Source organism: Prionailurus viverrinus, chromosome D4 (assembly GCF_022837055.1).
Source record: "Prionailurus viverrinus isolate Anna chromosome D4, UM_Priviv_1.0, whole genome shotgun sequence".
Lineage (NCBI taxonomy): Eukaryota > Metazoa > Chordata > Mammalia > Carnivora > Felidae > Prionailurus > Prionailurus viverrinus.
In genome coordinates this window covers 29,053,448-29,079,139 of record NC_062573.1, presented here as the reverse complement: position 1 = coordinate 29,079,139, position 25,692 = coordinate 29,053,448, and the positions used below count along the sequence as shown (strand labels likewise).

Below are 25,692 nucleotides of genomic sequence, written 5' to 3'. Positions count from 1 at the left end.
TTTCCTTAATAAAATAAAACTCTATCTCAGGTTTACTACATGGGTCCATTGGATCCTTATATAAATGTAAGATACATCGTGGGATCCTAGTGATCTTATTTTTGTCCTACTTTGAAACATCTTATTATTTCATCATCATAAGAATAGTTTTATCATTACTCATTAGTTATTCCCAACTATGCTAAAAAACACTAAAGTAATAAGAAAATATAAGAATGATGGAATTGCCTAGAAGGATGATATAATAGTGAAATGTCTTCATCATCCTTCATATTGTGTTGCCCAAAGTATTACATTATTTTTCAAGGATGTATAAAAGAAGTCTGGAGACACCATCTTTTTTAGCTTTCATTGAACAAAGATGAGAATTCAGAATTTTACATTTTCTGCCCAAATGGCAAATAGAAAAAAATTGAAGGAGGAAGACATTTCACAGTTATTAGAGCAATCAGAACATCAATTCAAAGAGACAGATTGTAGTACTAGACTTAAAAATTTTTTTTGTTAAATGTTTATTTATTTTTGAGAGACAGAGCACAAGCAGGGAAGGGCAGAGAGAGGGAGACACAGAATATGAAGTAGGCTCCAGGCTCTGAGCTGTTAACACAGAGCCAGATGTGGAGCTCAGACTCACAAGCTGTGAGATCATGACCTGAGCCAAAGTCCGACGCTCAACCAACTGAGTCACCCAGATGTCCCTGTAGTACCTAGACTTTAATGATGTAATGAACTTGGTCTTTTAAGTCCCAGACTATGATTTTGTTCAGAGGATATTACATATGAGTTTTCTTGAACTTAAGAATTGATGAATGAACAATGTATCTCTAAATATAAAAAAGGAAATAGGGTAGTCTGCCTGGGTGGCTCAGTTGGTTAAGCATCCGACTCTTGATTTTGACTCAGGTCATGATCTCAAGGTTTGTGAGATCGAGCCCCATGTTGCGCTCCGTGTTGACAGCGTGGAGCCTGTCTAGGATTCTCTCTCTCTCTCTCTCTCTCTCTCTCTCTCTCTCTCTCTCTGCCCCTCCCCTGTTCACATGCATACTCTGTCTCTCTCACTCTCTCAAAATAAATTTTTAAAAAACTTTAAAAAAAAAGGAAATGAGGTATTCTCATCTAGGTAGTCATTCAACAGGAAATTCTTTACCACACAGTATTTTATGATGAGAACCTGTACCATCCTGCTTTGATAAAAGGATGTGTGACTGTATGCTTTCATATTTTATGAGATTTGTATACCAAAATTTGCTTGATATGGTTTGTTTCAAGTGGACAGTCACTGAAGGCAAATGTGTATGCAGAGGTGACTAGAAAGAAATAGATGATAGAGAAGTGAAAAAACACTAATGGATTGATCATTGTAATTAGTGTTTATAAATTGAAAAGTAAAAATTTCTTGCAACTATGGAGCAAAGAAGAAATGTATTCGATATCTGGTTTAGTATTTACAAACCAGATGGATGTGTGTCAAGTACATAGATGACAGTCGATGAGCAGTTGGTTGTATTCCAAGATGTTCCCCATTTCAGGTGTATTTAGCAGGGATATATATACATGAATAAAAATTTTGGTTTGCCATGTTTAAATTCTTGTTAGGGGGGCGCCTGGGTGGCTCAGTCGGTTAAGCGGCCGACTTCGGCTCAGGTCATGATCTCGCAGTCCGTGGGTTCGAGCCCCGCATCGGGCTCTGTGCTGACTGCTCAGAGCCTGCAGCCTGTTTCAGATCCTGTGTCTCCCTCTCTCTCTGACCCTCCCCCGTTTATGCTCTGTCTCTCTCTGTCTCAAAAATAAATAAACGTTTAAAAAAAATTTTTTTTAATTCTTATTAGGGTTTCTAGTAAAATTGTTATTCATTATCTCCTTATGTCTCTGTAAGTTATTTGTAAGATGACTTAAAGTATTAAATGGGTCCACTGGACCTTGACGATTGGTGAGGACTATTATAATGCAGCAGGTACATAATGAACAGGCACTGCTCTGATCCTGAAGATATCAAGAGGACTCAAACTTGACCTTTCAGAGAGACAAGGTGCTAGTGGCTAGCATGGTGGTAAGAAGATTTTTCAGGCCAACTAATTGAAACAACTAGACTGGTATTAAATACAGGACAATTAAAGCATTGTACAAGAAAGGAAACAGTATACCACTACATAGGAGTATTGCCTTAACCTAAGAAAGGGGATGGAGGAAGAAGAAATGCAGATAGGATGTTACAAGTAAATCCTCTTTTACTTTATTAGGAATTTAGAGGGGCACCTGGGTGGCTCAGTCGGTTAAGCATCTGATTTCAGCTCAGGTCATGATCTCCCAGTTTGAGGGTTCAAGCCCCACGGCAGGCTCTGCACTGACAGCACAAGCTTGCTTTGGATTCTCTATCCCTTTCTCTCTGCCCATGTTCACCCCTCCCAAAAACAAATAAATAAACATTTTTCTAAAAAGGAATTTAGGTACTAATGTTTAAAATAGATAAATCCTGGGGTGCCTGGGGGGCTCAGTCAGCTAAGCGTCTGACTCTTGGTTTCAGCTCATATCATGATCTCGCAATTCATGAATTTGAGCTGTCAGTGCAGAGCCTGCTTGTGATTCTGTTTCCCTCTCTCTCTGCCCCCCCCCAAAATAAATAAACATTGAAAAGTAATAATAAATAAATCCATAAGTCACAGAAGGAAAATTATTTAGAAGTATCCAAATGAATACCAAAAGAAATAGCTAGAGACTTGAAAGTGGTTGCCTCTGGAGGAGTGTGAGCTGGAGCAGAGAGGCAAGAACTGCTGTTTTTTTTCTTTTATGCTTTCTTTGTATTAATTAGAGTTTTTAAATTTTTTTTTTTCAACGTTTATTTATTTTTGGGACAGAGAGAGACAGAGCATGAACGGGGGAGGGGCAGAGAGAGAGGGAGACACAGAATCGGAAACAGGCTCCAGGCTCTGAGCCATCAGCCCAGAGCCTGACGCGGGGCTCGAACTCACGGACCGCGAGATCGTGACCTGGCTGAAGTCGGACGCTTAACCGACTGCGCCACCCAGGCGCCCCTTAATTAGAGTTTTTAAAACCATATGCATGTATTACTTTGATACAAATTAACAAGGGACACCTGGGTGGCTCAGTCTGTTAAGCATCCCACTGGGTTTTGGCCCAGATCATGATCTCACAGTTCATGAGATCGAACCCTGCATCGGGTTCTGTGCTGACAGCACAGATTCTGTCTCTCTCTCTCTCTCTCTCTGCTCCTCCCCTGCTTGCTTTCTCTCTCTCTCTCTCTCTCTCTCTCTCTCTCTCTCAAAAAAGATAAATAAACTTAAAAAAATATTTTAAAAAACTGATGGTAAAATACAGAATTACGCATTAAAAAAAAATCTAACAGGTATGTTTCAAATGCAGTTGAAGGTACAAGGACACCTCCTAGATCTGAGGTGATGAACAAACAGTGATGACTGGAGGGAAACCAGAATATTGGTTTAGACATTTTATTTTGTTCAGTGTTTATTTATTTATTTTAAGAGAGAGAGCACAAGTGGGGGAGGGGCAGAGAGAGAGAAAGAATTGCAGGTAGGCTCTGCACTAATCGTGCGGAGCCCAATATACGGCTCGATCTCATGACTCTGAGATCATGACCTGAGCTGAAACCAAGAGTCAGATGCTTAACTGACTAAGCCACCCTGACAGAGCACCAACAGGCTCCCCTGTTGGCTCAGACATTTTAAAGGGAAATACCGTCGAATTTTAAGACCTGGCCTGTTTGGGTAATGGGAGTGAAGCATTGGGTTAAGATGAAAATAAATCTATGTTTTGAGCCTTTAATAACAACAGGGAAGAAAGTGTTTGAACTAGTTTCAGTTGGGGCTGTGAAGATAAGTTTTTCTTTGGATATGTTATGTTTGCAGTGACTATATAATCATTTGTGATATATCCTGCAAGCAATTATAAATGTAAGCCTGGACATATTTGGTCTTAAAGTTTAGAAAGAGATTTGAAGAAAATATGACCCCCCCCACAAAAAAAAATAACAAAAATGAATTGTTTCGGAGGGACTTGTTTTACTAAGGAAGGAGTGAGCCAAGAATCAGATGTTGAAGAAAGTGAAAAAAGGTGTAGGAAGGGGATGAGGAAATGTAAAACAGAATTAGAAGGATGACTGAAAGACATAGCTTCTAGATTATTATTATATTTTTACCAGCAAGGAGATACCAAATTTATATAGCCAAATTTATATAGTTTTCTCTAGAAACCTGCAATATCTTTTTAAAAGTAGCCTCTTGATTGAATTTAAATGTGTTTTATATGTTCTTGTCATTTTACAAATATTTCAAATGTCCATCGTATATTTTCCTTTTTGCTTTTTTGGAGGGGAGCATGGAAGTGAAGTATCTTTAAAAGAGGAAAAAGCAGCTCCCATAATCCTACCGTATTTGTTTCTGTTCATAGTTTTTCCCTTTCTGTTCTTGTCATTTAGTTTAATTTGAAAGGTGTTTGTTTTTAATATAATCATTTATTTATTTGTTTTGAGAGGGAATGCACAAGCAGGGGAGGGGCAGAGAGAGAGAGAGAGGGAGAATCCCAAGCAGACTCCACACTTAGCACAGAGCCCGACATGGGACTCCATCCCACAAGCTGTGAGATCATGACCTGAGCTGATATCAAGAGTCGGACGCTTAACTGACTGAGCTACCCAGGTGCCCCAATTTGAGAGGTTTTTTTTATTTTTAAATAAATATTTCTTAACCAGGTGGTTCAAGTGACAGGTTGTTTTGGAAGGAATGGGGGATGAGAGAGAACTCTCTGTGGTTGTATCTGTGTCTCTTTGGAGATAATACAAAGGTCTTAAAAATGTGACAGATAACTTTAAAAGAGCTCTCTATAACCCTGTGCTAAGCACCTGTATTTATTTCCTCTTTCTTCTTCCTCCTCTACCTCTAAAAAAAGAAGAGCTAAATCCCCATTTATCGTTTATACACATTCAAAAATACAGATTGTTTCTGGTAAATTTAATATGATTTAAAATAAGGAACAGTTTGATGCCTAACTTGCAAATTGTTCTACTAAAATTTGTTTTATTTAAACTATTGCCGGTTATACACTGCAAAATTTTAATGACTTAAAATGGTTTTGTGACCAGTGTCAAATAGAATGGTATAAATAAGAGAAAACAGAGACAGAAATAAAGAGCAGTTTGAGAAGAATGCAAGTGAATAAAGCAGCTCAACCCTCAGGGGATTTGCATGTGGCATTGTGTGTGTTTCAAAAGTTTCCGTTGAAACAACAGATGCTGCTGATGAAGTTGGGAATAGTAACTTCATTTGTGGCTGGTTCAGTTGCTTATCCGAAGTGAGAAGATCCCAGGGGGATATCTGGTATAGTGGAGTTAGGCTCAGGAAAGGATAGGACATAAATATCTGGCAGCTTCATCTTTGTGATCTTTATTCCATAAACACTGGGTAGGTACAGGTATGATTATCTATAAATGTCCAGTTATCTTATGTTTCTGTGTCCACTAAGTGGTTTTTATTCAAAAGCAGTGGTTTTTAAAATGTTTTTTAGTTCCGGGGCACCTGGGTGGCTCAGTCGGCTGAGCGTCTGACTTTGGCTGAGGTCATGATCTCACAGTTTATGGATTCGAGCCCCGTGTCGGGCTCCATGCTGACAGCTCAGAGCCTGGAGCCTGCTTCAGATTCTGTGTCTCTCTTACTCTCTACCCTGCCCCCACTCACGTTCTGTCAGTCTGTCAAAAATAAACATTTAAACATTTTTCTTTTAATTTAAAAATTAAAAAAAATTTTTTTAGGTCCTTTAGAATTTCCAAATCTGTTTTTTTTTTTAAGCCACAGAGAACTGTCTTATTAAACTTGCATATGTACAGTGACAATCCATGAAATTGTCTCTTGGCTTATTTACCCCCAGTTCAGAACAGTGTTTACTCACACAAGTGTACATATTAATATTTCCCTTTTTTATCCTTTTCAACTTTTTCCTCTAACTTGTTTTTTCTAGTGTAATTCAAAATATGCAAGAAGTTGTGCTGATAACTAGATAGATGTCCATAGAGAACTTACGGTGTAGTGAGGGAGGTAAAATATTTACTACTATAGCTGTTAACACACGGTTTAGAAGTACTTATTAATAGCCTAAGAGGTAAGAAATAAGGTGCTTTTAGGGAGGGAGAAAATACTTCTAGAGTAAAATCAAAAGAGGAAATGTTATTTAAGTAATTCAATAAACCTGAGTACCTGTGATAACTAAATGATCATGCTTTGAATTGGAAGATACAAAGATAGAAGTGACATGATTAGGGGGTGCCTGGGTGGTTGTCGGTTAAGCATCCAACTTTGGCTCAGGTCATGATCTCACCGTTTGTGAGTTCAAGCCCCACGTTGGGCCTGGAGCAGCCTGGAGCCTGCTTCAGATTCTGTGTCTCCCTCTCTTTCTGTGCCTCTCTCGCTCGCACTCTCTCTCTCAAAAATAAACAAACATTAAAAATAATTTAAAAAAAAAAGAAATGACACATTTAAAGTCTAGGATGTTACCTAGTTGAGAGTGATCATCTTTGCTTTTGAAGGGTTATCAGAGAAGACATCAGTGGAGGAGGTAACACATGATTAGGGACTTGAAGACCAAGTTCTAGTTCCAAGTTGTGAAGTTGGGAATGGCTTGTGTTCCAGAGCATAGTTGCAGAGAGCAACAGGACACATTAAGGAAATTCTTAAGCATAGCTAAAGTACTGTGATCAGGAAGGTGAAACTAGAGAAACAGGTAAGAGCCAAATCATGGAAGGCATTGTGCGGCATACAAAGGGGTTTTACATTCATCCTGTAGGGATCAAGGGACCATTAAGGGCAGAAGGTACTCATATTTCCATTTTAGAAACATTCCATTCACAGTATATACGGGTATCAAATCATTGTGTTGTACACCTGAATCTAATGTAAAAAATAAAAACATTCCAGTAACAGTGGAATGGAAAATTAGTTGTGGCACTAGAGATAGTCAGAAGTTATTTTTATAATCTAGCTGAGAAACTAAGTATCTCTGGGCCAGTATAATGGTATTGAGGCTGTTATGGAGAGAGAATTTACAGGATTTGGTGAGTAATTATATGAAAGGTGAGAGGGAAGAGTTGAGGTTTTTTAACCTATAAAGTAGACTTTATAGGTTTTTCAACCTATAAAATAGATTTATACAAGTTATTGAGATAGAAGATACAAAGAGGAGAAGTGGGAGCTTCTGTCTGTTTTTAAAAGAAATGCAAGGAAGGGGGAGAAAATGAAGAATTCATTTTTAATGGTTATGAGTGTGAGTTACCTGTGAGATGTCTACTCTAGATGTCCAATCGACCAGGAACTCCAGAAAAGACTTGGCCTAGAGATGCAGATTTGGGAGTTCCCACCATGGACATGTATGACGTAAGCTGGGACTAAGAATGTGGAATGAGGAAAAAAAGGGCAAAGAGTGGAGCACACCAAGTAGTCCATGAAGGAAGAAGAAACCATGAAGGGGGGGAAGAACTAGGAAAGTATTTTGTTATATCGTCCGTGAGAATTGTGAATGCTCACAGGGGTCAGGTGAGGGAGAAGTACTGAATATTACCCATTGCTATGAGGAGCTAAGCCCTTAAAGGACATTTAGAATTTGTAGTTATCAGAATTGGACTGGGTTAAGTAAAAAATTGGACAAAGAGGGAGACAATGTTGGAGATCAAGGGAATAAAATGAGCAAAAGTACAGAGAACAAAGCAGTGGGAGTGTTAATTTGCAAACAGCATCGTTTAGTTTAAAATATTAGGTATGTAAAAAGGGAGTGTAGGCAATACATTTAGAAATGTAACATTTTTCATTTGTCTTTAATGCTGAAGCTGCCAAATTATTTAACTTCAAGTTATCTGATGGGAGGATTATTCATTACCTTCTCCACATTTCTTTGTTTTCTTGACCATTTCACTGTGTTTTAGGGTAGTGAAAGAATGCCATCTCAGTTAAGTCAGAGTTTTGTCTGTATCCTGGAAGTGAGAGGATACTGAGAAGGCCCAAAATCTTGGTTCCTTAGGTACTGCAGGTAGACAACAACCATTGCCTTTTCCGCCCAATCACTGATTGTGAGCTGTCTATACTCACAGGTTATTTGGGGAGAAAACAATTGCATACTTACATACTTAGACTTATATACTTAGGACTTACATACTTAGAATTATAAGGAAGGCCATCTTGGTGATACAGTCATAAGTTAATTGCTCATTAGTAGAATTCAGTATTTCATGTTAAATAACTGATTCCCCAAATAATAGTGGATTTTTTATCTTTAACACTTGATTAATCATCTTTCTGTTTTAAAGACAGAATTATCATGGTTATTTACTTAGCGCAGTAATGGTTTTTTTGATTATTTAGCCCAAAAATGCACACACTTCTCCACTATGTAGTGAGTTCCTTGAAGGCAAGCACCACGTCTTAGTCATCTTTGTGTCTCCTACACTGTCTTTTACAGTGATAGATATTCAATAAATATTTGTTGAAAATTAACTTGACACTACATTAAATGAAAACATATTACACATTGAGGAAAGTTGCGTTTACATACTTTTTTAGTAGGTGCCATGTTCAATGTGGGACTTGAACCCATGACCCTGCAGTCAAGAATCATGTGCAATACTGACTGAGCCAGCCAGGTGTGCCCTGCATTTACATTCTTAGATAATTAGTAGTGAGAAAATAAGTTTTTATATCTGATTTGCTGAATATTCAAATTGAGCCCACTGTATGCTAAGAAAGTCATATATAACAACCTTTTCACTGAAATTTAATGAGATTTGTAATTTTAGATGTTAGAAATTAGGATATCTAGAAAATATAAGGTATCTATGACTTCCTTATAAGAAGGAGCTATAGGGCATTAGGCTCAGGAAAAGATTCTTCTTAGACCATGGCACCTTTGCTGCAAATAACCAACTGGATGTGCTGAACTGAGTCCTTCTGTAGTCTTTGGTGATCTTTAGAATACTTTTTATTAACTCCTATTTCCTGTCAAGTTATTCCAAAAGGTGGAGAGAACCACCTCTATAATTGTCTGTGGCTGCTCTTAGCAAAAGAATAATCTTCAGCTTTCCCACCCACCAGAATGTAGACTAAAGTAACTACAGCAGGGCAGGACCTGGCTTTCCTCCTAAGATATCTAATCCAGACTTTTCCTCACATCCTTTGAAAACTGAATGCAGTCTTACGGATAAAGAGCTACATTAGCACTGCCTTTCACAGAAAGCATCAGTTGCCAATTTTTGTAGAAAGTAAACACATAAAAGTGAGTATTTAAAAAAAAAAAATCTGAAAGGGGCACCTGGGTGGCTCATTCAGTTGAGCGTCTGACTTCAGCTCAGGTCATGATGGGGCCCTGCATCAAGCTCACTGCTATCAGTGTGGAGCCTGCTTCAGATCCTCCGTTCCCCACCACTCCCCCACCCCCCACCCCGGCCCTGCCTCTGCCCCTCCACCACTCATGCTCTCACGCACTTGCTCTCTCTCAAAAATAAGACATTTTTTAAAAAAGTAAAAATTTGTTTAGCAATAACATACAGGTTTCTGAGGATAAAATGTATATTTAAAACAATTTATAGACTCTGAATCACCATATAAATACGAAAGATGTTTATGTTTATAACCATGCAGTAATAGAGAAAGAGAGTGCACACGTGTGTAATTAAGATAGCAGAATAGTTCCAGAAATAGGAGAAAATGTGTAAAATATGTGTAAGGTTATGGGTTTACTTTTTTGTTTTGAATGTTATTTCAGAAAAGATGAAGTATTCTGGTTGTTACATAGTGTCAACAGAAACACCGAATTACTGTTTTACTGTCTCTTTCTTCAGCATTACCTCTGGCAGAAAGAGACCTGCTATGCTATTCCTTGGAAAGCTCACCCAGTAGAATGTCAAGTTAAACCATATAAAAAGGTCTGTCGGGGCGCCTGGGTGGCTCAGTCACTTAAGTGTCCAACTCTTAATTTCAGATCAGGTCATGATCTCATGGTTTGTGAGATCAAGCCCTGCGTCGGGCTGTGCACTGACAATACGGAGCCTGCTTGAGATTCTATCTTTCTCTCTGCTCCTCCCCATTTCCTGTTCTCTCTCTCTCTCTCTCTCTCTCTCTCTCTCTCTCTCTCAAAATAAATAAACTTAAAAGAAAAAAAGGTCTATGAAAATTCTTAGGAAAGGAATGATCATACCCTTTGTTCCAATCAAGCTGTATTGTTTGCTGTATCCTTTTACCTCTTCCATTCTGTGGCTTGTGCCTTTCCTTTTTACTGGTGTCCTCTTTCATCTCTATTAAAATACTATTTAAGACTTCTTCTTTCAGCTTTGTTATGTAAACTTATACCAGACTTTACCCCCTGGCAAGAAATGATGAAATTAGCAGACAGGGACTTTAAAACAGCTATTGTAAATACACACAGATTTCAAGGGCAAGATGAATATAGACAACAAACAGTCCTGGATTGTGATTTGTGAGAATATGGAAACAAACGAGATATACCCTGTAATCAACCTAGCTTTCTGCCTGGACGCCTGCCTCATGGCACCAAGAGAGGGAACCCAAGTGCAGCATTGTAGCCTCCCTGAGATGAGAAGCAGAGACAGAGTTCAGAGAGGCTAAGGAAGCTATACTCTGTGGGCAGAGTACTGGAGGGTGGGAGCTGTGGAGGGAGCTAATTCCAGAAATCTGGATAGGGTTACCCATGAATACCAAGGATACTGTGTTCCTATCTGTGTACAGATAGGTCAGACTCCACTAGACTTGGACAAAAGCCTACTGTCTATAGTCTGAACAAGTCCCAGAACTTACCTGAGTTCTTACTAGCAAAAGTGGAGAGAGAGTGTTGAATACCTGCAATGTTTAATAGAAACCCTAGAAGGTACATCTTTATTAACATTAAATTAGCTCCAGAGTAAAGGCTACTGTGGACCTACCCTAACAAAGCTTTAAAGGTCTAGTCTGGAATTTGCTTAACTTCTCATCAAAACAGAGTCTAACACTTGAAAGTAAAAAAACAAGAGTGAGACATTCAATAGTGTACCATTTACAATAACTAACATCCAAGAAAAAAAAATTACTAGGTGTTCAAAGGATGATGTCACTAATAATAGAAAAATCAGTCAAATAAAACAAACCTAGAAATTAAGGAGTTGATGAAATTACCAGGAAGAACTTTATTTATTTTTTTAAATGTTCCTTTATTTTTGACAGAGAGACAGAGCATGAGAGCGGGAGGGGCAGAGAGAGAGGGAGACACAGAATCCGAAGCAGGCTCCAGGCTCTGAGCTATCAGCACAGAGCCCGACGCGGGGGATCATGACCTGAGCTGAAGTCGGACGCTCAACCAACTGAGCCACCCAGGCGCCCTCCCAGGAAGAACTTTAAAGCAGCTATTAAAAACATACACTAGGGGCGCCTGGGTGGCTCAGTCGGTTAAGCAGCCGACTTCGGCTCAGGTCATGATCTCGCGGTCCGTGAGTTCGAGCCCCGCGTCGGGCTCTGTGCTGACAGCTCAGAGCCTGGAGCCTGTTTCAGATTCTGTGTCTCCCTCTCTCTCTGACCCTCCCCCATTCATGCTCTGTCTCTCTCTGTCTCGAAAATAAATAAACGTTAAAAAAAAAATTTTTTTTTAAAAAAAACATACACTAAGGTTTAAAGAAAAAGAATTATAATAAGACAAATGGAAGATACAAAAAAGAACCAAATGGATCTTCTTAGGACTGAAATATACAGTATTTGAGAAAAAAAATTTTTTTTTGGATGGGCTTAAGTACAAATTAGGTGAATCAAAAGGAAAGAATAAGTCTATGTTATGGACATATGTACTGATAATTTCAACAATTTAGAAGTAATAGGCAAATTATTTGAAAATCAGGTTACCAAAACTGGCCCAAGAAGAAATAGAAGATGTGAGTACTTCCATACCTACTAAAGAAATAGAATTACTATTTATTATTGTTTTTAAAACCTCCCTGCAGGAGTGCCTGGGTGTCTCAGTCATTTGAGCATCCGACTCTTGATTTCATCTCAGGACATGAGCCCCATGTCAGGCTCTGTGCTGAGCCTGGAGCCTGCGTGGGATTCTCTCTCTCTGCCCCTTGCCTGCTTGTGCATGCGTTCTCTCTCAAAATAAATAAATAAAAGAAAAATTCATCTCTGCGAGTAAAATTCCTGGCCCACAACAGGGAAAACTCCAGGCTAGATGACTTATCTGGCGAATTCTATCAGATACGGAAGGAAGAAATAACACCAGTTCTACACAAACTCTTCCCAACTCCTATCAGGTCAGTTTTACCCCAATATAAAAACCATAAAAAGACACTGTAAGATAAGTGTAAATCAATATCCTTCATGAACACAGATGTAAAAATTCTTAATAAAATACTAATAAATTGAATTATGCAGTATATTGTAAAGCATAACACATCCTAACCAAGTGGGATTAATCCCAGAATACAAGATTGGCTTGACATTTGAAAAAGATTCACTGTAATTCACCATATTAACAGAAAGAGGAAAAACCATGGGGCCATCCCAGTTAATGCAGAAAAGGCATATGATAAAATTTAAAACATTCATAATTAAAAACTCTCAGGAAAGTAGGAAAAGAACTTCCTCAACCTGTAATGAAAAATCTACAGCAAACAGTTTACTTAATTCAGAAAGACTGAAGTTTCCCCCTATTGGAACAAAACAAAGATTATCTTCTGTTACCACTTAATATTGAGTATTATATCTGGAAGTTCTTTATAATGCATTGAGGTAAGAAAAAGAAATAAAAGGCATACAGATAGGAAAGGACGTGATAAAATTGTCTTTATGCACAGGTGAAATGATAGTGTAAACAGAAAATTGGGAGGAATTGGGATGCCTGGGTGGCTCAGTTGGTTAAGTGTTCAACTCTTGATTTTGGCTCAGGACATGATTTCACAGTTCATGAGTTTGAGCTCTGCTTCCAGCGCCATGCTGACAGCGTGGATCCTGCTTGAGATTCTTTCTCTCTCTGCCTCTCCTCTGCTCTCCTCTCCTCACCTCAAAATAAATAAATAAACATTTAAAGAAGAAAAAGAAAATTGCAAGGAATCTACAAAAAGCTTCTAGGACTAAGTGCAGATTTGCAGGGTGCAAGGTGAACAAACAAAAATCAGTTGTATTTCTATAAACTTGTAATCAGAAACTGAAAAATGAAATTTAAAAAAATAATTAAAAATTAATTTAAGTTTTATTTTTAAAAACTTTTTGGTAGCAGAAAGAAACATGAAATATTCAAGGATAAGATTATATCCAAAGCCTGTTCACAGAAACCCACAAAACATTGCTGAGAAAAATAAGACCAAAGCAAATGAAGAGATATACCATATTCATGTTTTAGAAGACTTGATATTGTTAAAATATCTTTCCAAACTGATCTGTAGATGTAGCACAATACCAGTCAAAATCTCATCAGGCTATTTTTGTAGAAATTGGTATTTTAAAATGTATACAGAAATCAAGGATGCCTGTCTGGTTCAGTCTATGACTCTTGATCTCATGGTCATGAGTACAAGCCCCACATTGGCTGTAGAGCTTACTTTAAAAAGAAAAAAAAAAAAAAGCAAGTTGAATCTTACACAGAAATCAGAGTGGTCTAGAATAACCAAAGCAATCTTGAAAAAGAGCAAAAGAGTTGGAAAACTTATTCTACAGGCTTTTAGTTTTTTGAAGGAAAGCTGTAATATGGTGTAATTACAGACCTGTAGCTCAATGTAACATATTAGAACTTCTAGAAAGTGACCTACATGTATATATGGTCAATTGATTTAAACAAAGTTGCTAAAGCAATTCAATGAAGAAGGGGTATTTGTTCAACAAATGATGCTAGAACAACTGCATATTCATATGGGGAGAAATGGATAATAACTAATCATAAAAAGCCAAAACTATAGAATTTTAGAAGGAAACATAAAAAGTACTTGGCTTTTGTAACCTTGCATAGAGAGATTTCTTTGGGCATAAAAACTATGAAGGGAAGGGTTGTCAAATTTATTAGAAGTTTTGCTTTTCTAAGAAAAGAACACTGCAAGTAAAATTCCTGGCCCGCAACAGTGAAAACTCCAGCCTGTTATTAAAAATAAATGAAAAATCAAGCCACACTGGGAGAAATACTTGCCAACACATGTCTGATAAAAAACTTGTTTCTAGAATATAAAAAGGACTCTTAGAATTCAATCAAAGGAAGACAATCTCTTTCATCCCCCTCAGGGAAAAAAAAAAAAAAAAGGTAAAACAACTCAATTTAAAAATAAGCTAAGAGGCTCATGGGTGGCTCGATCCGTTGAGCTTCAGACTCTTGATTTCAGCTCAGGGCATGATCCCAGGGTCATGGGATCAAACCCACATTGGGCTCCACGCTGAGCATGGAGCCTACTTAAGATTCATTCTTTCTCTCTCTCTCTCTCTCTCTCTCTCTCTCTCTTTCTCTCTCTCTCAAAAAAAAAAAAAGTTTGAAAATAAACTAAAAATTTGAACAGTTTTTGAAGGAAGATATATGAATGGCAAATAAATACATGAAAAAATGCTTAGCATCATTAGTTATCAGAAAAATGCCCATTGAAATCCTAATGCATTACTACTTCACACACATTCGAAGGTTAAAATTAAAAAGACAGTTTCAAGCGTTGGCAAGATTATGAAACTATGGAATTCCCATACATTGCTGATGGGAATGTAACATGACACAACCACTTTGGGAAAATTTGCCAGTTTCATATAAGGTAAAGATACACATAACCATATCCAATAATTCTATGCCTCGATATTTTCCCAAGGGAAATGAAAACGCATGTCAATTAAAAAGAAAGATTTTCACTAGAATGTTTTATTGCTGCTTTATAAGTGCTCAAAACTGGAAACAACCTAAGTGTTATCAGGAGATGAGCAGGTAAACAAATTGTCATATCCACACACTGGAATACTGCTGAGCAAGAAGAAGGAAACAAAGTACTACTACTACCCAACGACATAGACAAATGTCACAAATACTCAGAGTGAAAGAAGCCAAATACAGAGTGATACATAATATGGGATTCTATTTATATGCAGTCCTAGAACAGGCAAAGCAAATCTATGGTGACAGAAAGCAAATCAGTGGTTGCCTGGGGTGGGGGATCAAGTGCAGGTATGCACAAGGTAACATTTTGGGATGGTGGAGATATGCTACATCTGATTGTTGTGGTGGTTACACAGGTGTATTGTGCCTTTGTCAAAGTGCATCATACTGTATTTTTTACACAAGTATATTTTTTAATATGTAAATTATACTTCAGTAAAGGTTTTTTTATGGTGAAGCCTTTTGTGACTTTTTCCCTCTTTTTCCCCCCAAATTCAGACATTGTTTATTCTTCCTCTCAGTATACTGTAGAATTTTGTATGGTCTTCTCTTACTCTTTTCTTCACCTTTCATTTGACTCCTTTACTAAGTTATAAGCTCATATTCATCTTTGTTTACCCTATAGCACCTTGCTCATTATAACCTTTCAGTATATGTTTGTTGAATTCAGTTGATTTGTTGCAAAGAGTTACCAGCCATTGCTTTGATTACAGTTCTGAAGTCTGAAAAGAATCATTGCCCCAGATATTAGCAAGATAAAGCTATAAGGCAGCTAAGAGTTAATATTAGGCATCTTTAGTGTGGTCCTAATTTTACACTTTTGGGCAATCCCATTTTATATCCTATGGCCTTGGGTGGTGAACACATGGAAGATGAGTGCCTCTAGGCCCCTTGGAAATTGTCTTTAAGGGAGGACACCCTGTGCCAGTTGCATAGGCCTGGAGGACAGTGTATTTGATTTTAGTAATGAATGAAAATTCAAAAGAATCATAGAAGTTTAGTGCTAGACAGTACCATGGACTCCATTTAATCCAATCCATTATTATACAGGCCCAGTGAAGATCAGTAAACTGCCCAATGCCAAACAGCAAATAAGAGATAGGGTTAAGACTGGAACCCAGGTTTCTGCCAAGTCCCACACCAGGAATTTAATAGGAGAATTGGCTGTCTGTGGAAGTTCTACTGAGTTGCCCTTAGACAAAGCTTCCGTTAGTTTGGGATTTAGAGTTAAGAAGTAAACAGGATAGGGGCGCCTGGGTGGCGCAGTCGGTTAAGCGTCCGACTTCAGCCAGGTCACGATCTCGCGGTCCGTGAGTTCGAGCCCCGCGTCGGGCTCTGGGCTGATGGCTCAGAGCCTGGAGCCTACTTCCGATTCTGTGTCTCCCTCTCTCTCTGCCCCTCCCCCGTTCATGCTCTGTCTCTCTCTGTCCCAAAAATAAATAAACGTTGAAAAAAAAAAAAATTAAAAAAAAAAAAAAAAAAAGAAGTAAACAGGATAGAGAAAAGGCAGGAGTCAGCTGTTGTTACCAGTGTCCATCCAAAACTGGAACCAGAGGTGGCACCAAGAGTTGGCTCATGCATTCCTGGCAATGTCTTTGTTTATTTACCACTGAGAAGTTTGATTTCATCTGTAATTGAAACCTGTTTTGTGTACTTGTTGATCAGTTTTCTACAGTAAGAATATCCTATAGCTTGTAAGAGGAGTTAGTACACAACCTAGAATACTGTTGAATTCCACAGGAATGTTGAAACAATCTAAAAGTTTATTTATTTTGAAAGAAAGAGAAAGAGAGTGAGCAGGGGAGAGGGAGAGAAAGAATCCCAAGCAGGCTCCACATTGTCAACATGGAGCCTGACACAGGGCCCAATCCCACAAACTGTGAGATCATGACCTGAGCCGAAATCAAGAGTCAGATGCCTAACTGACTGAGCCACCCAGGTGCCCCAAAGCCATCCAAATGGAGTCGGGTCTCCCTCTCTCAGACCTTCCCTTTTTTCACTATTCTCTGTTCCAGTATAAATGTATTTGGAATTGGGGGTGATAACAGTTGCTATTTTGCATCTCACTGATTTTAGGTTTTTATTTTTTTAAGACAGTATTAAATGAGTTTTTTAATTAAAGTGATTCTTAGTGGTCATTTTGAATTTTAAAGATGAAGGACATTGAGACACAAAAGGCAGCTTTGAAAGTTACAGCAAAGCATGCTCCTTAGATGGATCTTTTGAATGAAAGAATAACATGGACGGTGATGATGAAGGAATAGAAGCTGCTGCTATTTAATGTATTCTCCACTCTCAGTATATGGATGCAGCCTCCAAATTTTACAATGGAAATAATCATCAGCACAGCATCTCTGCTCTCCTCTGGATTGGTCTTTTTGTAAAGCAGCCTTTTGGTTTTCTTAGTAAAAGTATTTTATTTTAAAATATATCTCTAGACACTTACTCCTGGTAGGCCTGGGGAAACGTAGATTACTTCATGTCTCCTCAAAACTCCTTTCAAAGAAAAGAGTCCAGCTTGATTTGTGTTTTTGAGATAGAGAAGAGGAATAGATAGGAGGAAGGAAGAAATCTTAACTTTGCTTCAAGGAGAGAAAAAAAATCTTTCAGTCCTTTGTTGATACCTTAGCTTCTGCATTAGTCATGTGTCCCTTCCTCCGTGGTCATAAGTAGACCAAAGGAATAGCAGCAATTTGCAAATTTGTAAAGGGACAGTGCAAAGAGAAGAAAACAGCTGATAAAGAAAAATGTAGGGCTCCCAAACCCCCTAGGTTTTTGTAGTTGTATTTTTAGATCAATCAACGGTTTCTGGATATTTGGCCTCCTTGTTTGTTGTTTTGTTTCACTGTGTTTGATGTTATAAAATACAGTGCTAATTTCTAGCCTCAGTCATGATATGGTATTTAAAGTTCAGTTTTTTAACCTGTTACTACCAAAGTCAACTACAATGGGAAGCTAGTAGACACAGTTAGTGCTGATATCGGAAGAAAAAACCTTTCTTCTGCCTACTTGAGTCTGAATGGTAGGGTCCTGAGAATTAATTGCTGATAGATTAACAGAAGTGTGGGAGCACTTGGTAATGAGCAACCGAACTCAGTTGCCAGAGGTAAAGGTTTGTTTACCAACTTTCATAAACACAAGTATTTAGGGCTTCAAAGGATGGAGGCTTTTGATGATGCTACTTTTTACAACTTGGGTTTTTTGGAATGTCCTAGAAGCCAAGGTCAGTCGCTTCCTTGACTAGAGACTCTAGGTTGGGGGAGGGTGGTGCTATGCAGCTGACTTTCATAAAGCTCTGCTTTAGTCAGATAAGGGAAGTTTAGATAAGATTGCTTTCTGCATCTGTTGTTGGGTTTTTGGTTTTTCACTTATTTTTTTTTATATTTGTTTATAGCTTGATGGTTTTCAGAGCATTTTCACATATCTCATTTGATTTTCACAGTAGTTTTTAGGAAGATGGGACAAATATTCTTATTCCCATGAATTACACAGGTGAGAAAACTGAGGTTAAGAGAGGCTAAGTATTTGTTCAGAGCCACACAGAGCCAAGATAAGAGGTTAAGGTATTCACATTTCTCACTACACCTTTGGGGTCCAATTTCAGTACTAACAAATTGAATAATGTCAATCTATAAGTGCTTTAAAAGGGTCAAGACTGAGTAACATTTTATTTGTTTTGTAGGAGAAGATGGTGTAAATTGGTTCATCAGTGACAAAGATGCTGAGGTAAAATCAAATTGTTTTTCAAAGTTATGAATAACAGATTAATAATTTCCTTTGATTTGAAATTTCCTTTCATTTCATTATGATAATTTGATAAACTTTTTAGAGATAGCAGTCGTCTGAGTATGTTGCAAGAAAAAGTTTGATTGTAGTATATGGTGATTGAATTTTTCAGAAGTGTGGTTCAGCCTTGATTTTTGTCAGTCTGTTAATTGCCATAGTGATTTAGTCCCCTTTCCCTTCTGTTTCTTCTGCCGTGGTGAGTCCTCTCAGCCCATATTGCCTGGTACCACTAAAGATCAACACCGGAAATAACTGCCTCTTCAGTGTAAGGAAATGGTTAGTCTATATTTAGCATGTGGCAGGTGTTTGTCTTTGTCAATTATTAGCCTTAATTGTGACAGATGGTTAGAAAAGAGAATAATTTTACAACTTGGAAAAAAGAAGTTTTAAGAGATAATTAGATTTTGTCTACGTGGGGCTTACCTGGTCAATCCAGCAGAATAACAAGTACAAGATGAAAAGCTTTTTCAAAGATTAGAATTCTACCAAACAAGATAAAAAAGCATGGTTGGCATTTTTACATATTCCCCTTTAGATATTCCATGTGGTGTGTTTTGCTAATATTCTCTTGCAAGACACTAGATTTTGGCTAGAATATGGGAGAGCTGGAATTGGATTAGTGTAGGCAGAATAGGTCTTGAAAGTACTCTGTTGGAAGGAGATTATCCATTGTCTCTTAGAAATTATAATCCAGTTTATAGGCAGTAACCCTGGGCTGTTCAAAAGAAAGAATATATTCAGTAGTGATAACGGTTTTATAACTTTATAAAGGACAAAATCATTTTTAAAAGATTGTCCCAAATAAAATTTTACGAAAGCTTCTCAGTCCGAAAAATATGGTGTATGTTCCTATATAGAAATCAGCGATATCTTTGACTCTGAATGCCACCAGAATGTCTAAATGATGCATGTCAGTGCCCCTACTAGACCTGAACTGTAAATAGAGAAACATACAAAAGAAATGGAACCATATGGAGAAGTGTAAAAGAGTGAGATGAGGGACAGACAAGTAGAGTTGTCTTCATGGCAACCCCTTTTAAGTTTTTATTTCTTTTAAGAACACAAAAGTTCTCTGTTGCTGGTTTCTAGATTAAACAGACTATGGCTGTTAATTCTTTTGAACAAAGTAAAATATTTTTTAAATTAATTAAAATTAATTAATTAATTGATTTTTAAATTTTTTTCCCTCCTAGGCCCAGATAGTTAACAATAGATCATCTGGAAGATGGACCCACCGATACTATTCAGCCAACAAAAATGTTACCTGTAGAAATTGTGACAAATGTGGCCATTTATCAAAAAACTGCCCCTTTCCACAAGTATGTGAAATACATTTCTCTCCACATTGTTACTTTATAGTCTTAAGGGTGGGCCCTATAACCTTATAATTCAAATCTTGTACAATATATGTGTGAATTTCATGTTACATTTTCATGTAGGTGATAGCCAAAATAGTAGCACAGAAAGAACAATGAAGTTTGAGTCAGAAAAACCTGGAATCAACTTTAGCTTTCTTTCCATTAGTAGTTGCACAAGCTTAGGCAAATCATTTCACCCTCTGTGCCTCTGTTTTCTTGTCTATAAAATGAGGATTCCTGAGACCCCTTTCATTTCTAAACCTTCTACAGCTTGTTTCATTGTGGGATAATTTTTATTGTTAGAAAGTTACCATTTTAAGCATTTATAAATGTTTATTGGTGTAAATTATGTTAGATACATCAACCTTTGGAACAACACAGAACTAAAGTTCTTGGATGTTCTCTGACACACAGTAAGCTCTTAAGAAACATTCCTTCCATTATTCCTTCTTCCAAATGATATGATTGTCTTTCAGATATTTGAGACAGCTCATATATTTCCTCTTTGTCTTTGGTTCTCCAGACAAAGCAGCCTCTTTCAGTATTTGTTGCTCCTATGACTTAGCTTCCAGATCCTCATCAACCTGCTTTCCCTCTCAAACACAATCCACTTTGTCAGTGTTCCCACAAGATAAAGCATAAGAAGTAGATGCCAGTTGATACTACAGGCACAGTAAGCCTTTTTGGCAACCACAGAATACACATAGCTTGTGTTAAAGCTCTGATTTCAGACATTTTGTTTGATTTTACAGTTTTGCTCAAGATCTAACCTTCACTGGGGTCTCAAATTGGAAATAACGTTTTATGGAATTATACAGAAAAGGAAAAGTTAATCTTCTATTTGAGACTGAACTATTTTGCTAAAGAGACTTTCTTTTTGCCACATAGAAAGTCCGCCCCTGCTGCCTCTGCTCGGAGAGAGGACACCTCCAGTATGCCTGCCCAGCCCGCTTTTGCTTAGGCTGTTCTTTGCCTATGCCTTCCACTCACAGATGTCTTGAAAGACCTTCCTGGAGAAAACGATGTGACCGATGTGATATGATAGGCCACTACGCTGATGTGAGTATCCTGCATAGAACTAATTTGTCAGACTTTGGGGGCAGTGTGCCAATTTGTAACTATCAGTCAGCCTACCTAAAAGAATTTTCTATTCTATTTCTGTTCTAATATGTGTGTAATGATAGCCATGTCCCTTTGGCTGTTGATCATCTAAAGCAGTGTTCTTTTTTTTTCTTTAAAAAAATTTTTTTTAATCTTTATTTTTGAGAGAGAGAGAGAGAGAGGGAGGGAGGGAGTGGGGGAGGGGCAGAGAGAGAGGGAGACACAGAATCTGAAGCAAGCTCCAGGCTCTGAGCTGTCAGCACAGAGCCCGATGTGGGGCTCGAATTGACAAAATGCGAGACCATGACCCAAGCCGAAGTCGGATGCCTAACCAACTGAGCTATCCAGGAGCCCCTAAAGCAGTGTTCTAACAGAGATCTTACTGAATGGTTCGTCAGGTGGCAGCATCAACAAATATTGTAAACCCATGCTTGCCCCCTTTGCTTAATGTGCTTGCCAAGTAAAGGTCGAAATAAAAGAGGTATGTAATAAATAACATGTAAATTTATATGTCTGTTCATGCATAGTTACATGAAAATATATACCCACTTAGCAGTTGTATACAAAGGTCTATCTATCTGAAGCCTGGCTTGATGCTGCTTATTGATGGTTCTTGCTGATAGAATAGTCTTAAACAAGAAGAAGGACAAAATCCCCAGTACTTTAGTTCTGCTTATCTTAGTTCTTTCTTTAGATTAAAAAAAAAGGGCGGGGGGGGGGGGTAATTTAAAAGACATTCAGTTACTTGTAGCACGTTAAATTTAAGCACATTGTTATCTTGGATATCATTTTACATCATTTGGGATTTTAGTCACAATTTCAAAGACCAGAGGGGCTGTGGAAGTTAATATATTTTTTTAAAGTAAGGATCTTTTAATTTGTATTTCCCAAAGACATGCTACAAAGCCACAAACATTTTTCTAATTTTATTTATATTGAAATGTCCTATAACCTTTTCCTAAAAAAAAAGTAATACGGCTTTTTGTTAATATGAATTTCAGATTGAAACACACTAGAAGATGAATGTTTGGTATATATGTTTCTCATGTAAATATATCAGTTATCTATTGTAATTTTTAAAATGTCTTTTTAAACAAAAACAGGGTCACTATCCCATACATTGTCTTTCAGCTTCATTTTTTTTCTGCTTAATTCCTTATGAATGTATCACTGTATTAGCTCATAAAGATCTACCTTTCTTATGGTTAATTTTTATTCCACTGTATGGATGTACCAATTTACCCAGCTGTTTATCTACCAATACATCTAAATTTATAGTTACAACCCATTTTTTTAAGCAAACAGTGCTGCAGTAAACATCTGTGTGTGTGTGTGTGTGTGTGTGTGTGTTGTGTGTATAAGATTATTTTATTAAGTCAGATTCTGAGTGGGATTGTGTAATTAAAGGATATGTATATTTACATATGGATAAATATTGTCAAATTGTTCTTCCAAAAGATAGTACCAATGGGGGCAGCCGGCTGGCTCAGTCAGTAGTAGAGCATGAGGCTCTTGATTTTAGGGTTATAAGTTCAAGCCCTGGGTTCAGTGTAGAGATTACTTAAAAATAAAATCTTCTGGGGTGCCTGGGTGACTCAGTAAGTTAAGCGTCCAACTTTGGCTCAGGTCATGAACTCGCAGTCTGTGATTTCAAGCCCCGCATCGGGCTCTGTGCTGACAGCTCGGAGCCTAGAGCCTGCTTTGGATTCTGTGTCTTCCTCTCTCTCTGCCCCTCCCCTGCTCATGCTCTGTCTCTCTCTGTCTCTCAATAAATAAATAAATGTTAAAAAAAAATTTTTTTTAAACAAATAAAGTCTTTAAAAAAATAAGTAAATAAAAGGTGGTACCAATGTATCACCACCTGTCAGGTGTATTTAAGAATGCTCTTAACATTATAATTGATCTTTTAAAATTTTGGCCAATCAGATAAGGAGAAAATGATATCATATTGTTTTTATTTGTATTTCTTAGGCCACTAGTGATGTTGAATGTGATTCTCAAGACAAGGTGTGGAAATAAAAGTTATTTCATTCTAGGGGCACCTGGGTGGCTCACTTGGTTAAGCATCCAACTCTTGGTTTCAGCTCAGGTCATGATCTCACAGTTTGTGAGTTCGAGCCCCACATCGGGCTTCGTGCTGACAGTGTGGAGCCTGCTTGGGATTCTCTGTCTCCCTCTCTCTCTGCCCCTCCCCTGCTCGTTCTGTCTTTCTCTCAAAATAAATAAATACAAACTTTAAAAAATATTAAAGAAGAAGAAGATGCTGTTATTTCATTCTAAAGTAGCTAAAGTGAGGCCCCTGGTTGGTTCAGTTGGTGGAGCATGTGGCTCTTGATCTCAGGGTTGTGAGTTCGAGCCCCACGCTGGTTGTAGAGATTACTTTAAAAAATAAAATGAAATATTTTTTTAAAAGTAGCTTAAACTTTTTAATATTTACTAAGTTTTAAAATTAAAATCCTAAGTTGGCTTGGTTTTATACTTCTCTACATTATGTTGTCAATTATAATTTTTTTATCCAGATTTTCTAGTTTGGCAGTTACATTTAATAGCATATTTCTTTACTCCTTTCTTCTAATAAGCTCTTACAAATATGGTCTTATTTGCCTGTGATAACAGAAGGGTCTCAGACAGACATTATTATGAGCAGTGTTTTTTTGTTTTTTGTTTTTTTTTAAATAAGAAACTAGCACAGAACAGTTAAGGATGATTTGTAAAAGGTTATATAATCAGCTGTGAATTAAGTCTGTAGTCCATTCTGCTTAACTTCTTAATTTTGGCCTCTAATGTATGTTAAATGCTTTATCTAAAATGGCCTTGAGGATTAATAACCCCAGTGAATGTAAGGTTTTAAGATTGGGTTAGGCTGTGGTCGACTTCAGAGAAGGCAGCACCCTTTCCCCTAAATCTGCCAAGATCTAACTTGTTGGGTGTTTTTATAATTATGTGGTGAATGTTCTGGACACTAGTTGATCTTTTTCCAGCCTTCCCACCTTGCGTAGGATTCCCCCAGAGCCCAATCAAACCTGGACTTCACTGACTCCATCTGCAGAAGCTTATAGTCCTTCCATCATCTGAGAAGCTCTTCATGAGAATTCACTTGGAAGCAGAGTCATTTTGGCCTCAGGTTGCTGGAACTATTCAGCCAGTCCCCCATACATGCTTTAAATTTATCTTAAAACCTGGCCCTCCACAGAAAGTATTGCTTCCCTTGCAACCCTCTCAAATGCTTACTGCTCATTCCTTCTTTCTTTTTTTAAAGTTGATTGATTGGGGGCGCCTGGGTGGCGCAGTCGGTTAAGCGTCCGACTTCAGCCAGGTCACGATCTCGCGGTCCGTGAGTTAGAGCCCCGCGTCAGGCTCTGGGCTGATGGCTCGGAGCCTGGAGCCTGTTTCCGATTCTGTGTCTCCCTCTCTCTCTGCCCCTCCCCCGTTTATGCTCTGTCTCTCTCTGTCCCAAAAAAATAAATAAAAATATAAAAAAAAAATAAAAAAAAAAATAAAGTTGATTGATTGATTGATTGATTGATTGATTTTGAGAGAGAGAGAGCGTGCATGTGTGCAGGGGAGAAGCAGAGAGAAAGAAAGAGAGAGAATCCCAAGCAGGCTCCACACTGCCAACAGAGCCTGATGCTGGGCTCAGTCTCACGGTCATGAGACCATGACCTGAGCCAAAATCAAGAGTCAGATGCTTAACTGACTGAACTACCCAGATGCCCCTCTGCTAATTTTTTCTTGACCCACATACATGAATTACATTGTTTAGGATTGAACTCTTTCTCACTCATTATGATTGCTTCAAAGTCCTTACTCCTCCCTCTTTATATGAATACTTGTGGCTTATTAAAGGCCCATACCCTCTGACAATACTGTCCTCCACGCTTCTTTGTCATTTTCATCTTTCTACCTGCTGAACTTGCTGCTCATTCACAGAGGATTTCTGAAGCCCTGGGTAATTATAGATGCCGTACCTTATCAATTAAGGAGATTAAGAAACTTCCATTTTTGCTTTATACTTTCCTATAGCCACACTACTGATCTCTGTAATGCCACAGTGCCAGTTATATGTGCAAAGAGAATTTGTAGTGAAAACTGGTGAGTGGTATTCATATTCTTGCTGTAATGAAAGAATTTTCCTGAACTCTGCTTGGAAATGCCTCATTTGCTGGGGCGCCTGGGTGGCGCAGTCGGTTAAGCATCCGACTTCAGCCAGGTCACGATCTCGCGGTCCGGGAGTTCGAGCCCCGCGTCGGGCTCTGGGCTGATGGCTCGGAGCCTGGAGCCTGTTTCCGATTCTGTGTCTCCCTCTCTCTCTGCCCCTCCCCCGTTCATGCTCTGTCTCTCTCTGTCCCAAAAATAAATAAACGTTGAAAAAAAAAAAAAAAAAAAAGGAAATGCCTCATTTGTTAACTACTGCATAAAAGCGATTTGGTTCAAATTACAGAGTTTTATAATGTAAGGCATAGAAAGATGGCTCAAGTCCTGCTAAAGTTAACCTGCATCATTGATACCTTCCAAAGGAAGAGAATCTGCAGTGTGGAAAGAATCTCAATTCTGACTCTGCCAC

General features: G+C 38.1%; 1 protein-coding gene across 3 annotated transcripts in view; it reads left to right on the top strand.

Annotated features, from left to right (window-relative positions):
- ZCCHC7 (zinc finger CCHC-type containing 7) overlaps positions 1 to 25,692 on the top strand; it is a 254,818-nt gene that overhangs the window by 182,536 nt on the left and 46,590 nt on the right. For all 3 annotated transcript variants that reach the window (XM_047829259.1, XM_047829260.1, XM_047829258.1), the window contains exons 3-5: positions 18,566 to 18,609; positions 19,863 to 19,988; positions 20,916 to 21,086. In XM_047829259.1, coding sequence (XP_047685215.1) covers positions 18,566 to 18,609; positions 19,863 to 19,988; positions 20,916 to 21,086 — 341 coding nt within the window. The remainder of the gene's footprint in view (positions 1 to 18,565; positions 18,610 to 19,862; positions 19,989 to 20,915; positions 21,087 to 25,692) is intronic.